Source organism: Lycorma delicatula, chromosome 2, assembly GCF_047948215.1.
Source record: "Lycorma delicatula isolate Av1 chromosome 2, ASM4794821v1, whole genome shotgun sequence".
In the NCBI taxonomy this organism is placed as follows: domain Eukaryota; kingdom Metazoa; phylum Arthropoda; class Insecta; order Hemiptera; family Fulgoridae; genus Lycorma; species Lycorma delicatula.
The window spans coordinates 24,328,428-24,346,478 of NC_134456.1; the positions used below are offsets into that span (position 1 = coordinate 24,328,428).

General features: G+C 29.3%; 1 protein-coding gene across 2 annotated transcripts in view; it reads left to right on the forward strand.

Annotated features, from left to right (window-relative positions):
* D2hgdh (D-2-hydroxyglutaric acid dehydrogenase) overlaps positions 1 to 16,358 on the forward strand; it is a 34,221-nt gene extending 17,863 nt beyond the window's left edge. For both annotated transcript variants that reach the window (XM_075358488.1, XM_075358487.1), the window contains 3 exons: positions 2,125 to 2,411; positions 10,122 to 10,290; positions 15,804 to 16,358. In XM_075358488.1, coding sequence (XP_075214603.1) covers positions 2,125 to 2,411; positions 10,122 to 10,290; positions 15,804 to 16,063 — 716 coding nt within the window. In that variant the 3' untranslated portion in view covers positions 16,064 to 16,358. The remainder of the gene's footprint in view (positions 1 to 2,124; positions 2,412 to 10,121; positions 10,291 to 15,803) is intronic.
* The last annotated feature ends 1,693 nt before the right edge of the window (positions 16,359 to 18,051 follow it).

Sequence of the window (18,051 nt, forward strand, 5' to 3'; positions counted from 1 at the left end):
CTAGCATGTAATTTTCTTAAGTAGAAATTAGTTATATATGTAAATAAACTTATTTAAAGAAATAAAACAGGATAGAGACTGCTAAGTAGAAATGGCTAAGTATCATTATGGTATAACTCATTCCAATTATAAGCCATGTTAATGATAAAAAGTGAAAAATATTATCAAACCTTTTATGCAGACAATATCATTTTTCATTTAAAAAACTTTTCACATTGGTTATATGGAAAAAAATTTATAATGGCTCACCTTCTGGTGAACCAATTTGTAAATTCCTGTACAAATTAAAAAAGAATCCTTAAAATTTCAGCTTTAGTGAGAATTTAACATTTATAAAAAAAAAGTAATTTCATAATTAATAACCCTAGTAGAAGATATTGAATTTAGCCTACTGGATGATGTTTTTTTAGGAAGTACGTTTGTGTTAGAATGCAATAAAATCATCAAAGTGCCATCCTCTACTGATGAAGCACTCTGCTTGGTTTGAAAGATTGAACTGTGTACTGTCCCATGTAAAAATAGTTATTTAATGTTTTAAATTTTATTGGTATTATATTCATTTAATTTTACTTCATATTAAAAAGTGGATTTTTTAAAAGTAAATATGTTACATAGTACATATTTATGTACAGTTAAAAATAAAACATTTTAAATCTTCTTATGCAAGAAATAAAATGAAAGTTAAACTTATTACACAGTTTAACATTCTATAACATTTTTTCTTTGATATTTAAAATAGTTCCTATTAATTTAAATATACTGGATATCCGAAAAAAAAACTATGGGATTTCAAGAATGAATGTAGTTTTACTTTACAGATCTCAATAGTGTTTTATGTGTAATCTTAAAACAGCAATTAAGTTGTAGTTTACACATTCTCTATCAGATAGCTGTATTAGATTGTTGCACAGAGCTAGCTGTTATGAATTTGGGGCTCAGAACGATGGTTCATGACAAGAGAAAGCACAGTGTGTGAACTGTTTTGCAGAAACAATATCAGTGACTGTCATACAAAGAATGATATAAAATGTATGTAGTATATATGTAATGTACGTAGAGAGTCTATTGTAAAAATTCTCAGAGTGATAAAAGCATATGTAAGTGCTGTGAAAAGTTTTTTGAAATTGGAAGTGTTTTGAAAAGACAGTCACCAGGTAGGCCTAAAAAAGGGTTAAAAAACAGAAAGAATTCAGCTGTATTTCCAACGAAGTCCAAAATGTTCAGTTCATGATGTTAGTTGCTAACTACACATTCCTAAAACCACTGTCCATGATGTCATTTGCAAGCAGTTGAAACTTTGTTCTAATAAACTGCAGCTACTCCATTAAATTAAATTAATAGTAAGCTACAAAGAATTGAATTTGTAACAGCTATGTTAGACTTCAATTCAGCTGAAGAAAACTACCTGCAGCGCATTTTGTTAGAAAATAAAATGTTGCTTCATCTTCTGATGAAGCAATATTTCATGTTCACGGTGTTGTAAATTGACATAATTATTGAGTATGGGGCTCAGAAATTCACATGAATTTGTGAAATTTGTTCACAGGTGTCAAAAAGTAAATTTCTAGTGGGGTATCCATGCATAATCAAAATTTTGGGTCGTTTTTTTCATGAGCAGACTATTACATTGGAGAACTTTGTAGTTCTGCAAATTGAAAATATGAAGGCCCAATTTTTCAACAGAATGGAGTCCTCCCACTTCATTCAGGAATTGTGCGAATTTTGTTCAACCATATGTTCTCAGAAAGGCTGGATAGGCAGAGAAGCTACCATTGCTTGGCCCCTATGAAGACCTGATTTGTCGCCTATCAATTTCTTTTTTTGGGGTTTCATAAAAAAACATTATACACCAAGAAAAAAATCCTGTCACTCAACCACCTGGGCCAAAGAATAGCAGCAGGTACTTTAATATAATAAAACACATAACACTTACATTTGTAATCCTAAATGTAATTAATTTAATTTAAAACTGTGGACTTCTTTTTCAGATACTCAGTATATATAATACAAAAGGCAGACTGTAGATTGGTGATTTAAAAATATGTCTGTCTACATCTATGAATTTATTAAAAAGTTTCATGATTTTTTTTTAATTGTGAAATTATGTTATTTATGTTTTAACAGGTGTTGAGGATTTTGAGTCAGTTCTTAGTACTCTTAAGCTAGCAAAAGAACAGCTATCAGAGACTTTATCATCTTGTGAGTTGATAGATGCTCCTTCTTTGGATGCTGTTAATAAGTACTTGGGCATCAAATCTCCAATTGATGAATTTCCCTTTTACGTTCTTATAGAGACATCTGGGTCAGATGTTAATCATGATGAAGAAAAACTCAACGTTTTCTTAGATAAAGCAATGACACGTGGTATTGTTATTGATGGCATTGTAACTAATGAACCATCAAAAATGCAGGTACATAAATCTTAAGTGGAAATTATTGAATTCTTGTTTGGATTATTTTTTAATTGTTAATATTAAGATAATTAATATATTGTATTTTCTGCTAAGAACACTATAATTTCTATGTTGAGTACTGTTAGCTTTCGTAGATTCATTCTTTTAATTATATGTTGATGCGTTTTGGAACCACTCCATTGTTAAAACTTATTGTACTGGTATTTTTAAATTTCTGTTAATCTTTATGTAGCATTTAGTCAACTCCCCTCCCTTTATTTGATGTCTTTCCTTATCTGGCCTTCTTCTTGTTTATTTGTTATTAATAGTTATACTTATTTTTTAATTTATTTTATCTACTTCCTGTTTTCAATAAATTGAGGTTCTTGAAAAGTACATTGCTTGATTGTTCATCTGTTTATTTATGATTGTTTTACTGCTACTTTTTAATTTATTTCTAAATTTTCTAAAATATTCATTCTTCCTCTAATACAATTGTGATTTAATTTCATTGATTTTTCCATTTTTATTGGGTATGTCCTTTTATTAAAGTGTTGCATAATTAGATTCTTGTTTTTGATTTTTAAAGGATCGCATGTGCTTGTTATATCTTAATTTTATTCTTTCCGCTTGTTCAATGTATGTTGCATTGCATTTACATTTTATTTTGTTTATACCATTTCTATTCTAAATATCTTTTTCTTCTGCATTACTATTAAAAATATTTTTTAGTGTATTAATTGCATTTATAGCCATTTTTATATTATATGTATTAAAGAATTGTATGATTGGGTAAATTTCTTTCCTGGTAAATGTTAATGTACTCCATTTAAAGGTTTCTTTATTGTTTACTGTTTTAATTTCATTTCTTTTATTTCTATTTTTATTCATTTTTCTGATAATTTCTTTTTTGTACCTGTTATTTTCTGCTATTTGAAAAATTATGTTTAATTTTTTTTTAAATTCTGGTTTCTTTAATGGTAATTTTTGTAGTTTATCATTCATCTAAAAGCTGTTAATTCATGCTCCATTGAGTGATTTGAATAGTAGACTATGATGTTATCTGTATAAATTTCTTTTCTCTATATTTCAAAATTTAGATTATTTCTTTTTATTGTTAGATCTAAAAAAATTAATAGTTTCATCTTTCTCTTTTTCCATCGTGTATTTAATGTTATGGTGAAATTTGTTCATTTCTTCCAGAATGTTTTCTTCATTATTATTTATTTCTTTTTTAATCACTAATATAGTGTCATTGTTGTACCCCTAATATATTCTAAACAACTGTATGTTTCATGATATTTGGTATATTCTCTTCTTTCATATTCTTTCGCTTAGTTTTGCTGATAGTAGGTTACCCATGTCTAATTCATCCTTCGTTTTATATATTTTATTATTAAATTTAAGTTGGTTTTCTTGAAGAATTGTTTGTAAAGTTTTAATAATTTCTATTTTAAAGTTATTATTTATCTTTCCCTCATTTAGGTTCTTTTCTAAAATCGTTTAATGGTATAGATGGATATAAATTTTCTATGTCAAATGATACAATTCTGCAGTCTTCTGTTTAGATTTTAAAATTTTTCTGCTACTTTGATTGAATTTTTTTACTATATATTGGTTTTTCAATATTCTCCTGTCTTTTAATACAGGGTCCGGCATATAAATCTGACGATTTTGTAGTAATTGTTATGTTGGCACCACTGTCAATGAGAAGGCGGGAGTGTTGTACATCGACAGGTCTATTCATGCTATTTCAGTAGCCAGTATGTCATGGTCGCGTGAACAATGTGCGTTTGTGATTGAAGCAAATTTTAAAAATAATGACTCGGTTATTGTAACACAGCGTTTATTTTGCAGACATTTCAATTCAAATCGACACGCATCTGTTCTTAGTAGGAATACGATATTGTTGTGGGTGAAGAATTTTAGGAACACATCATCTGCTTTAAAAATGAAACCAACAGGACAAAAACTGACTGTGAGAACGCCTGAAAACATTAATGCTGTAAGGTTAGCTGTTACGCGGTCGCCATGATGTTCAGCAGTGAGACATGCTGCTGCGCTAGCCATTTCTGATCGAAGTGTATGACAAATTCTGCATACCGACCTGAAATTCTATCTGTATAATATGATGTTAGTGCAGCAACTTAATACAAATGATTGGGCGTCTCGCAAAGCAGCTTGTGAGGTCATCCTCGAAAATGTCCACCAGGATGCCATTATTCTTTTAAGTAATGAGGCAAATTTTCATCTGTCAGGATTTGGAGTAAACAAAATTACCATTATTGAGCTTTGCATAATTCATTTTTCAAATCTTGAAAAACCACTTCACAGTCAATATGTTACAGTGTGGTGTGCGGCTTCAAAGTTCAGCATAATTGGCCCATCTTTTTTTGAGGAGTTAAATCACAGAGTAACAGTAACATCTCATCAATACGTAAACATGTTGAATGAATTTCTGTGACCGAAACTGAATGACCTTCAAGGACATGAAATTTGGTTTCAACAGGATGGTGCCACCGCCCATACGTCGAGAATCACAATGGATGTTCTGCGAGAAACCTTTCCTGGACGTTTGATTTCCCGATTTGGCAACATTCCTTGGCCAGCGCGTTCACCTGATCTGGCTGTTTGTGATTTTTTTCTGTGGTGGTATCTCAAACATAAAGTCTTCAGTAGTCGACCACAGTCAATTGCAGAATTCAAGGAGTCCATTCAACGAGAAATTGAAGCAGTTCCACAAGTGATGATTGAGCGAGCAATGTCAAATTTTAGAATGAGCTTAAGTGAGTGTGTGAGGAGTAATGGAAAACATTTGGATGACATAATATTCAAATAAAAAAAAATCTATGCACGTATTTCACTATAAATTGCAAAAATTGATCTTAATTTGATATATTAAATGTTTTAGTAGTATGAAACACAGTTTAATTATTACCCCTCAAAAATCGTCATGTTTATATGCTGGACCCTGTATATTTGATAAATAGTTTGCTAATTTATACATTGGTCATTCATGTAACTTATTTTAGGGCTTATCGATAAATTCTCTTTGTGGATTTTAACCTGTGTTTTCGTAATTAGTATACTCTGATTCATGTTTATATCCTTGTTATCATTTTCTTTAATTACATTTTAAGACTTATTTTTAATTTCTTTAATTTCTCTCTGATATATTTTGATTTTATCTTTCTTTTGTGTTATAATTATAAAATTTTCTGTTTTATTTATATAATCTTCTTTTTTAATGATAACTACTGCATTTCCTTTATCTGCTTGTGTAATTGTGCATTATTTTCTTTTAGTTTTTTTTTTATATTATTTTTTCTGTATTTTTGTCTTTTTTGTACATATATTTTATTTTTGTTGGTTACTTTTTTAATTGACTTTTTTATTAATTCTGCTGCTAAATTTCTTGCATGCATCTGTTCTTCTATTGGCATCATTACTATTGAATTCTCTGTATCTATAATGTTTTGTTCAACATTTTTGTCGATGTTAAAATTTTTTATACTATGTTTTAGTCCTTTATTCATCAATTGATATTCATCTTCATTTAAACTTATATTAGCTGTGTTATCAATAAATTAGAAATCTTTAAATTAAAAAGTAATAATAAATGATCTAAATGAACGGATCAACAATTAAGCAGATGTCCTTTTCAAGAAACTCAGTTTATTGAAAACAGGAAATAGATAAATAAAATTAAAAGATAAATATAACCATTAATAACAAACAAACACGAAGAAGGCCAGATAAGGCATGACGTCAAATAAATGGAGGGGTGTTGAATAAATGTTATATAAAGATTAACAGAAATTTTAAAGTACCAGTACAATAAGTTTTGACAATGGATTGATTCTGAAACATGTCAACATATAATAAAAGAATGAAGCTTAGAAAGGTATACAGTACTCAACATAGTAATTAGTTTTTAATCTAAGCTTAGTATTGTAACAGTAAAATATACTCTGTTTATTTTCACTCATTCATTTGAACATTTTTGTTATAGAAAGTTGACAGACTTTCTGTATCATGAGCTGTTTTACAATTAAGATCATCTTTTTTTTATAATATGTTTGGTGGCTGATCTGACATTTTATTTTACAAGTAATTTTTATAATCTGGGGTTTACAGATATTTACATTAATTAGTAATTTAAAACCAATCAGGTTCAGTCAGTCATAGTACGCCAATTAAGTGGAAGGCAGATATTTGAGTATTTAGTTTCAATAATGCCACCAGTAGATTTTATGTTGAATTAATTAGCCACTTTGTGGTTGGAATTACTAGCAGGTTATAAGTTTACAAACATAAGAATCATTGCAATAAGATGCTTTCATTTTGTGTTATTACTGCCAAGTTTTTTTTATGTCAATTACTTAAACATAATTTGTACTGTTTACTTTTGTATTTGCACTTCATGAGAGCAATTCATTTTTTTATTATTTTATGATAAAATTAATTTCATTAGTTCAGGTGTAAATTACCATTAAAAAATATGTCATCAGATATAATAAATATCTGTATTATAATACAATATAACAAAACCTTGGATCCGGTGAACTAGATCTAAATATTTTATTTTTTAAAGTTTATCTTTTTATAGTGTTTGCAAACATTAATTCAATGTTACGGCGATATTAGTATTTTATGGACTTAATACACACCGATGAGTTTCTGTTATGTAGTTGATTGTTGATTAGGATTAAAGGTATTAAAATGTGTAGAAGTATGCCCACCAAAATGACGTAATAGTACTGTCAAGTCCCATACATTTCATTATCAGTTTGCTAAAACTAATCTGTTGTATGACAAAAATGTCCCTCCACAGTGGGCAGTAGGGTTAGTAAATATTATTTACTGAGTTTTATTTGATTTTATTATTAGTTTATCTAATGTATAGAAACCATGTATAATGATAAAAGAAATATGTATGAACAAAAAATCTTAATTTATGATGATTGTAAATTACTGTTTTTAATAGTTACAGTAATAAATTTTGTATTATCAATGCAGTTTAAGGCAGATTCCTGTTAGGTAGATTTTAAGGGAAGTAGGAGGCCTGACATCCTAGCCACTTGTTTGTAAAGCTTCTGTATAAGCCCCACATAAAGATTTTCCACTTACTAAAACTCTAATAAATAAGCAGTTGTAGTGCTTGCTACTAGAAGATAACACAGATAGTCAGGATAAAGGGTGACAATTCCCATGGTATTTTCTAAGGATGAAGGGATAAAGGGTAGGGAAAGGGTGGTAGTTGAAACAAGGAGAGAATTAATTAACTATTTGGCTGATTCTGATATACCATTTTGGAACGTAGGAATCCTTTTGTACTGTAAAATTCCTTGTGAGAGTAGTGAAGATTAATCCTCATTATAATACTTGGCTAACTTTAAATAAATAGTTTCAAATAAATATTTTTAACACTTAAAAAATATTATTTTTCACTTTTTTTTTATTAAATAATTTTTATGTAAAGGAGAAAATATTGATTGTTTGAATCAAGCTTCGTTAATTTTGTAATTGCTTGAACTAAATTTAATTTTTTCAGCAGTTTATCATAATTAGGCTGTTATAACTTGCCGATCAATGTTTTTTTTTTTTTTTTTTAATATAATTACAGTATGGTTCACTGTGTTTTTTTGTGTTAACTTCTCTATTTTTTATCACTAAATTGATTTTTTTTATTTAGCCAAATCCACAGAGCTGGTTCGATAAAATTATCTGATACAAAAAATTTGTATCTGTGGAAAGAATGAAAAATCTTCCTGTGGTCAACGTGTTTCTTCTAAGATATTAATTTAACATTTTGTTTATAATGTATGGCCTGAGTATTGATTGTAGTGAAAATCATACACATTTATATTGTTTAAATTTATTTCAAGATAGGTCTGATTAGTAAACTTCATAGAAATTTAAAAGTGTAATTCTAACTCTGATTTAACCAAAATAAATGCAGTATAATTGCCAATATTATATCCAGAACTGTTATAAAATTTTCTAAGTAAAATAGGTAATTTAATAATTAAGTCATTTGTTAGCTGCTGATCTGATTTTATATCAAATTTTGGTGAAGGTTTGATAACTATGAGCGACGATCAGAAAGTAAGTTACACCCTTCTATGAATCAAACGCATATTTATAAGACAATTTTTTTTTTTATTGAACAAAAACCTACAATCTTTATCTATTTTTTGACATAATCACAAAGTTTTTCTAAAAACTTTTCTTACTCTGTGACAAGTTTTCCAATTCCACTCATAAAAATTTCATCCAATTTCTTTCAACCATTTAAGAACCTTCATTTCATTATCATTAGCGAAACACTCGCCTCTCAGGTCTCACTTGAGAGGACCAGGAACAGGTGGTAGTCACAGGGTGCTAGGTCAGGGCTGTAAGGCAGATGAGATCACACTTCCCACTTGAATTTTTGCAGTAACTCCTTTGTCACATGAGCTGAGTGAGGAATAGCGTTATCATAAAGAAAAATTATCCAATCACTCAATCTTCTGGATCTTCGATCTTTAATGGCTTTATGCAATTTTTTTAAAGTCTCACAGTAAAATTATGCATTGATTGCTGTTCCTCAGGGCATAAATTCATTCTAAACAACTCCCTCAGAATTGAAAAAGACTGACAGCATAACCTTTTGAACATGTGGAGATGTTTTCACTTTTTTTGGCTGTGGGGAATTTTTGTGTCTCCATTCATGTAATGCTCATTTAGTCTCAGGAGTGTAATGAAGCATCCAACTTTCATCCCCTATGATAATTTGTTTCAAAGACTGTGGACCAGACCTGGAATAATGTTGAAGAAAAGAAAAAGCAGATGCAAAACGTTGGTGTTGTGGTTGTCGTTCAACAGATGTGGCACATTGTATGGTAACCAAGCTGATCGTGAATAATCGCAAACACACTCCCACAACTGATGTTAAGTTCACTTGCAATCTCCCTAATTTTAATGTGCCAGTTACTCAAGATCATTTCATTTACACGTTTGGGATTACCCATCGTGTTTGCAGTTGAAGGATGCCCAGCACACAGTTCGTCATTCACATCTGTTCTTACATTTCTGAATATTTGGCACAATTTTGTGGTCATGGGGCTTGACATTGTATTCTCACCAAATACCTCAACAATTTGGCGATGAATTTCCCAGCAATTGTAATTTTTTGCCCACAAAAATCAGACATGCCATATTGACGATACTACACATGTACTGAATGTCATACAGAATTGCTGCTGGGGGAGCGTGAAGACAACAACACAACCAGTGCTGTCACTACAAGACATTAATATATCCCTTTCAGTTTGAACATGGCAAGGGTGTAACTTATTTTTTGATCTACCTCTGGTTAATTAAATCTTTATAATCAATTTTGGAATAAAAATAGTAAGATTTTTAGTCAGCTAATCTATGTTGTTCTATTATGACAAGATTTTAAATTTAAAATGATTACTGAAAATAAAAATTTCAGAAAACTTAAAATTTATTATACGTAAGGATTATTTTCTTTCTAAAGTGTGTAAACTAATTCCCTAGCTTCATAGTTCCCTCTGTACTGAAATTTGTCCTTTTAAAAATTGCTGACAGATTTGTTTATAATAATTTGTTTATTAAGATCTTTAGATCCCTTTTTGAATTACAGAGGAGTTTAAATGACAAATTATTACATATATAAAGAGTTCAGGGTATTAATGCAGTATTTAAATTGAATGTTTCTAGAATATTTGGCAGTTAAGAGAAAGAATAGCAGAGGCCTTATTGCATACAGGTGCAGTGTATAAATATGATGTCTCACTCCCTGTGCAACATTTTTACGAAATAGTTCCACTTTTACAGAATGAACTTAAGGATACATCAGCTACTGTTGTAACTGGTTATGGACATATAGGTGAAGTATTATATATTGCATTTTTAAAAATAGTATATCTTAAGAAGTAGAATTTTGGACAAAAATTAAATAATTTTTATACTCTATGTTACAGGTAGTATAAAAACTATGGCTAGTTACAATTACAATAATATTGTGGCAGTCTGAATAATTCTAATAAAATTTACTCTTCATGTATTTGATTTCCCTCATTTTAAAATTTTTTGAGCTGAGGAATTGTAGTACATAATTAACTTTTGTTCTATTACATCTACACTAGTCAGTTTCATTGGTTTTCATCTACATTGCTACATAGGTTTCATTTAATACCTGCGATTACTTAGTTATTAACTTTTTGATTAGTTAATAACTAAGCATCTGCTCGTGCACACACATGCATGCACACACACAAAAACATGCATGCACACACACAAAACATGCATGCACACACACAAAACATGCACGCACACACACAAAACATGCATGCACACACACAAAACATGCATGCACACAGCACACACCCACACACACACACACACACACACACACACACACACACACATATATATATATATATATATATATATATATATATATATATATATATATATATATATATATATATATATATATATATATACATACACATATACACACACACACACACACACATACACATACACATACACATATACACATATACACATACACATACACATACACATACACATACACATACACATACACATACACATACACATACACACACATACAATCACATTAGTGTGGTTTTGGTATGAACATAAAATAAAAAAGTTATTAAAAATTTAGGTTCTCTTCTGTTAATCCACTATCACTTAAAACTTTTACTAAAATCACAGAGTTCGTTAGAACTTTGTCGGTAAGAGTCTGCAGATGGCGAAGTCAGCGAACTACGTTTACAGTTCTAAACATGACCTAACCTAAAAGTGAAATGAAAATGGGGAAAAAATAAACAAATAACCATAAACACATTATATTTCAGTTCAATTAGATTTGTAATAAAGAATACTTTCAAAAAACACCTCAAATTTTGTTAGAAAATGTTTTTTTTCCATTTGATGAACCACGGGATTCGAATATCTCATTTTATTTATTTTTTTAACGTGACTTAATGAATCTTGCCGTTAGATAGCAGTACTTGATAATACTTGGTAGCGCACAAAAACTTTATAATATACTTGAAATAATAAAATTTAAAAGAAAATATACTAGAGCTTGTTTTAATAGTAAATGCTCTTATGTAAATGAAAGTACTGAAGATTGAACAATATTTTTAATTCCCATCACTTCTTTAAAAAAAAAAAAAGTATTAGTTTACAAGAGATTATACTAGTTTTATTAAAAAAGGAATAAAAAAAAAATAGAAGTAAATTTGATTGTAAAATCGATTAACGATAAAAATTGAGGGTTATACTTACAAAGTAGTAAGTGCAATATTATATCATGGATCTTTGATTTGTGAAAGTTATAAATACTAGTTTTATTAAAAAATAAAAAATATGGCAATAAATTTTAATAATAAATCCGTAAGATAACAGTCAGTAATTCAAAAAAAAAAAGAAGAATAATCTAACAAAATGCAGTGATAAAGTATAATGGAATTGTAAACTGTATGGTAAGATTGTCACAGATATCATTTCTACCGCTCAAAAAACAAACATTTCTGTATATAAATAAAACTGTTTTTAACAAAACAATACTGATATCAAAAAAAGTAAGACTTTTTAAAAATTTGTTATTAATTTAGAATTTTGTTAAAAAAAAAAATACATGTTAAATATATGTAATAGACAATAGATAAACAATAATAGATAATAAACAATGTTTAAGCATATCATATAATAAGCAAAAAAATATAAAAAATTGTTACAATATACTTACCGGCCCAATTTCATTTATTAAACAATGAATAATCATAAGAATTATATTATTTCTGTAAATGTGATATGTATGTATATTTGTGATATGGCAATGGAAGACATTCTGGTCGAATCCAGTTAACTGACCGCTTTGTGTCAAGTGATAAGGTAACAATGCTGAGTCGCTGCTTGAATTTATAACAAAATTTGAGAAAATACTACTGCAATAGGTTACTAACAACGGTTTGAATCTTTTTTAAAATGATAGTGAATTAAAAGAAATGGATCAAAATTTAAGAAAAAAAATTTGTTATAGTTTAGAATAATTTTCCAGTAACCTTATGCATTATTCATAATATAACTTCATGAAATATTTTCATTTTTTTAACTTCTGTTTTTTGTTACGTCACTGTATATACTATTTACAGAAAAAAATTTGCTGCCTGATTATTTTGTATACTATGATTTTGTGTAGAATTTAATAAAATATTCCAGGAAATGGCACAACACCAGTGTGAACAAACAATTCAATTAACATAATACTCAAATAGATGGACAGTTTAGATACTGTACTGGGTTTCTGAAAAAGAACTCTGAGGTTTCTAAAACAAATAAAATTTTTATTTTAGAGAACTTAATAGTGTTTTATGTATAATTTGGAAATGACAACAATCAAGTTTTAGTTTGCATGCTCTCTGCCAGGAAGCAGCTGTGTTACACTGTTGCAGTCTCGAGCTGTTATGAATAACATCCATACATGGGATTACCACAAATTGAAGCGCACAGGGTTTGCAGAAACAAAATTGTGATTGTCATACAAAGAAATTATATGCTAGTCTGTTGTAGAATTCTCCCTGTGACAAAAGCATATGTAAGTGTGAGCATTTGTAAGGTGTGAACACTTTTTTGAAACCAGAAGTGTTGTGAAAGGTCACTAACCAGGTAGCCTTAAAACAACTGCTGAAAACAGAAATAATTCAACTGGCTTTTGATAAAGATTTGAATACTAGATCGTGAATACCGGTGTTCTTTGGTGGTTGGGTTTCAATTAACCACACATCTCAGGAATGGTCGAACTGAGAATGTACAAGACTACACTTCATTTACCCTCATACATATCATCCTCATTCGTCCTCTGAAGAATTATCTAAACGGTAGTTACCGGAGGCTAAACAGGAAAAAGAAAGAAAGAAGGGGTTGTTAATAAACAAAATGTGTGTTTTTGGGCTTCTAAAAGTCCACATGTGCTTGATGAAAAGATGCATCATGTTCAGGTTCATGCAGGGGTGAGCCATACCACACATAGCTAATGTTGTTTTAAATTTTCTGCATGAAATGTTTAATGCAAATGTCATTTCATACCGATTTTGTAATCGTTTTGCATGTGGGCGGAACTGGCCCGCAAATAGTCCTGGTTTGAATCCATATGATTATTTTCTTTGGGGATTTCTAAAGGAAAAGATTTTCGTTAAACATCTTCATACAGTGATGGAACTGCAAATACTGATCATTGAGGTGTGCAATCAGATAACCAAGATTATGTGTCATTGTGTTATTAACAACATAGGAGTTCTTGTTGAATAAGTTGCTAGACATGGTGGTGGTCATATTGAATGTGTGATAAGCAGAACATAATCTCCAGCTACACAGTAAACACATTGTATTTTACTTTTCTGTATTGGGATTCAAATAAATATTTTTTAACAAAACCAAATATTGGTTCATTTTGTGCGCCACGTTGTAGTTTGGACTACCTGAATTTATTTTTTTATCAGTAACTGAGATACTAAATATTCTTTCTATATTTTAACATTTTTATATAAACATTTTTAATCTTTGTTTCTGTATAAACTTTCATATGCTCTGACAAAGCTGAGATCTCTGGAGTAGTACTAAAAATAGGGGAGAAGAAAAAACAATAAACACTTAGTGAAATAGTACATTTTTATAAATTTTGTAGTTTGTCACAAAAATTTCAGTCAGATCTTTGCACACTATAAAAAAAAAATGAATCAAAATATATGGAATGTTTCTAAAAATAATACAAGGCATATTCATAAAGTAAGGGCTGTTTGGTCATTAAAAAAATTTAACTCATGAGAACAGGTTTTTACTTATAGTTTTTGTTTACTACATATCTACTTCACTTTTCCATATAATCGCCATTCAGTTGTAAGCACTTTTCGTAATGGTGCTCCAGTTTCTTTAACCCATCTGCACAGAAGTTAGCCACTTGAGAATTGAACCAGTAGATAACGGCAGTATTGAGTCGTTTTCTAATTATTGTACACCAAACCACTTTTTCAAATGCAAGAAGTGGCAGTAGTTGCTAGGTGCAAGGTCAGGACTACATGGAGGATGGTCAAAAAGTTTCCAATGAAAATCTTGAATCTTCTTCTTGGTTTAGGCAGAGGTGTGAGGACACGTGTTGTGGTGAAGGAGAATTATGCCAGACAACAGTTTCCTGCGTCGTTGATTTTGGATTGCATGTCTCAGTTTGGTGAGCATTTTGCAGTACACGTTAGCTGTAATTGTTGATCCATGTTCCATGTCATCAATCAAAATGATGTCCTTTCCATTCCAAAAAATGGCAGCCAACATTTTACAACTTGAGTATGGAGATTGCTTTAAGTTTTTCGGTTTTGGGGAAATTGAATGGTGCTCTGTATTGACTGTTGTTTCAATTCTACGTTGGTGTACGATATCCACGTCTTGTCACCCATAACAATGTGGGAAAACAAATCATCTCCATTTTGTCAATAGTGGTCCAAAAACACTCATCTACTGCACACTCTTTGATCATTGTGTTGGTCGGTGAGCACTTTTGGTACCCAACTTGCACCCAATTTGTGATATCTGAGGATTTCTGTGACAATCTTGTAGATAAAGGTATGTCCAACACGTGCAAATTCATCAGCCAGAGCACTAATTTGTCAGTCGCCGATCACATCACAGTTTTCAGTTCACTTGTTCAACGATTTTGTCGGTCTGAATACTAGGCCAGCCATTCTGCTCTTCATCATGCACATTTGTGTGGCCACTTTTAAAGTCTTGACACCATTGTCTAACCTTTCCTTCACTCATTACTGTAGGTCCATACACTAGAAACAACTCCCAATGAATTTCAGCAGCTGAAGATCCTTTTGCACACAAAAATTGAATCATGGCATATACTTCACAACTGGCAGGAGATAGCGGGAGAAATGATTGTCACGGAAAATTGCGATCTGCATTCACCGGAAGGCAAATGACTACTGAATCAAAACGATAACTGCAGTGGCTTTGTAAATAGTAGACAGATGGTCCTGCTTGCGTGAAACTGTGTTCAGACCTGCTAATATTTAAATATAAGCCATAAATATCATGTAATAAATAAATAAGAATAATATTTTAAGAGATATTTTTTAATGTTTTATTTATCATAAGAAGATAAGATATTAGTATTGTCGTATTCAAATGTAGAAGTTTAGCTCTCTGGTTTTGTTTATTCTGATAATTTATTTTATTCTTATACATTTGAAATGTAAATCACAATGTTTTAGTAAGAATGGAGTTTACCCTTACTGATTTAAAAAAAATATCTTTAAGTAGGTGACCAAAAACATAAAATGTAATATAAATTACTTATTACAGGTGATGGAAATTTGCACGTGAATATTGCAGCAGAGGAATATGATCAAGATTTGGTAAATAATGTCATTGAACCTTTTGTTTTTAAATGGGTATCAGAAAAAAAAGGAAGTATTAGTGCTGAGCATGGAATTGGATTAAAAAAAACTGAATTTTTGCATTATTCAAAAACTCCAGAAGCTATCAGTTTAATGAAAAAGCTAAAAAATCTTTTTGATCCATCTGGTATTCTTAACCCTTACAAAGTACTACCATTACATTAAAAGAAAAATTAAGAATTATTTTTATTGTTAATGTTGTACATTATTTCTGTCTCAATTGTCATGATTTGAGGATTCATGTTATTTAGAATTGAATGAAGAAATAACATGTTACTTTAGGTATTATAAAGATTTTCATGTTATTTTGGTGGAGTTTACTAAAGGAAGTATGTAACAATATTAGAATAGATTTGTAGAGTTTTTATGGTTTTTAATATAATTGATTGTGATACTTTTTTCATATGATATTCTTATTTGGAATAAAAAGTTGCCTTTGGAAAAAGGTACTGTAACAATATTTAAAAAGATAAAAAAAAATAATTTCATATTAAAAATGCAATTTTTTTGATTCTAAATTCTAATCTTAGCGCAAGGCTGATATAATTACTTAAATAGTTTATTTTAAAATTGCTGACAATATTTGTAAGTAAAGTGTTTTTAAACTTAAAAATAATTTGTTACCAATTTTTCCTGAACAATTTTTCATTGCAATATGTCATTGAGATTGCAGGAAAAAGGAATGATTTTTTTTTTGTTTTCTATGTTATTTAAAATATATTTTAAAAATTGAGAAAAAGTTGTTTGCATAAAACCTTTTCCTAAAACCATGCAGAATATGGGTTAATGAATTATGCTGTTATAAGAAAATTTTAAGTCTGATTTGGATAATTTTTCCAATAATTAAGAAAATTTAGGTAATGATAAGGCCTATAATTTAATAAAAATGTACTTTTTTGTGGAGAGTAATAATGGAAGTCTTTTAAGACAATTAAATTTACATCTTCCACGTGGAGAAAGGAATTTAATCACAACCAACTGAATATTTATTTTTAATATCTAGAATATTAGTTTTAATTTTGTGGATGTCATGTGTAATCAAAAATATTTAATCTTTAACAAAATTGTTGAAGGTGGTATTAAGTCTAAAGCTGGTAATAAAATACTTTTGCCGCTTGCAGTACTTGTGACAATTTTAAATTAAGGTATTATTCTAATATTAACTGGAGATGTACAAATGTCATTTTTATAAATCCAAATGTCTACACCTATTAACAAAAGTTTCTAGTTTTAATAAAATAGATATATACCAAGGAATAAAGGAGCAGACCATTCGAATTTGAACGGAGCTAAATATTTTCATATTTATTTAATAAATAAATCTTGTTTTATTTAGTTTCAACATGCATCATATTTTACAGACAATGGTCATTTGGTAATGATCATTTGACAGTTAATTTTTAATTATAATGCAGCAAAAAAACAAATTTTGTGCACATATTAAGAACTAAAGGTTACATCTTCATTAACTGTAAGTTACTGTAATAAATTGTACCAAATTATATAATAAATACTGAAGCCACTGGGCAATTATCCTGAAGATATTTATCAATGTAATTAAAAATGCAGTAGTGTTGATGAAATTAAAGAACTTACACGGCTGGTATGAAAAAACTTGTTACTTTATAATTGTTATTAAATAGAATGAGGTTTAAGTACCAAATATCAAAACTTTTACAGCCATTATTTTTTTGTAAATTATTTTCTTATAAGGTTACAACTAATTTTTATTATGTAATGATGGAATTTAATCTACAAAATTATTATTTATATACCAGAAGAATTTGAGTTAAGAAGTTACTAGTAGAATACAATAGATTTTATTCTTAGAAGAAGCTATGATCACCTGAACAAAGTTTATTAGCATTTTTTAATAGTCATTTAGGTGTTTTCTTGTGTTTACTTTTTTATTTATTTCCTGTCATAAATATTTATTTTTTGTAATTTACAAACTGTTATAGGCTACTTTTGTTTATAAGAAGGGGCCTTATGCTTCTGTTGCGATTTTTAATGATTACTGAAACATATAAATAATCTTCCAACTAATTTATTTAAATTTGAGAAACAGTATTATTTAAATACTGTATTTTGATGAATTGATTAATTTTTAAATTATATAAATTAAAAGAATGCTTAATTTTTTGCATGCCCAT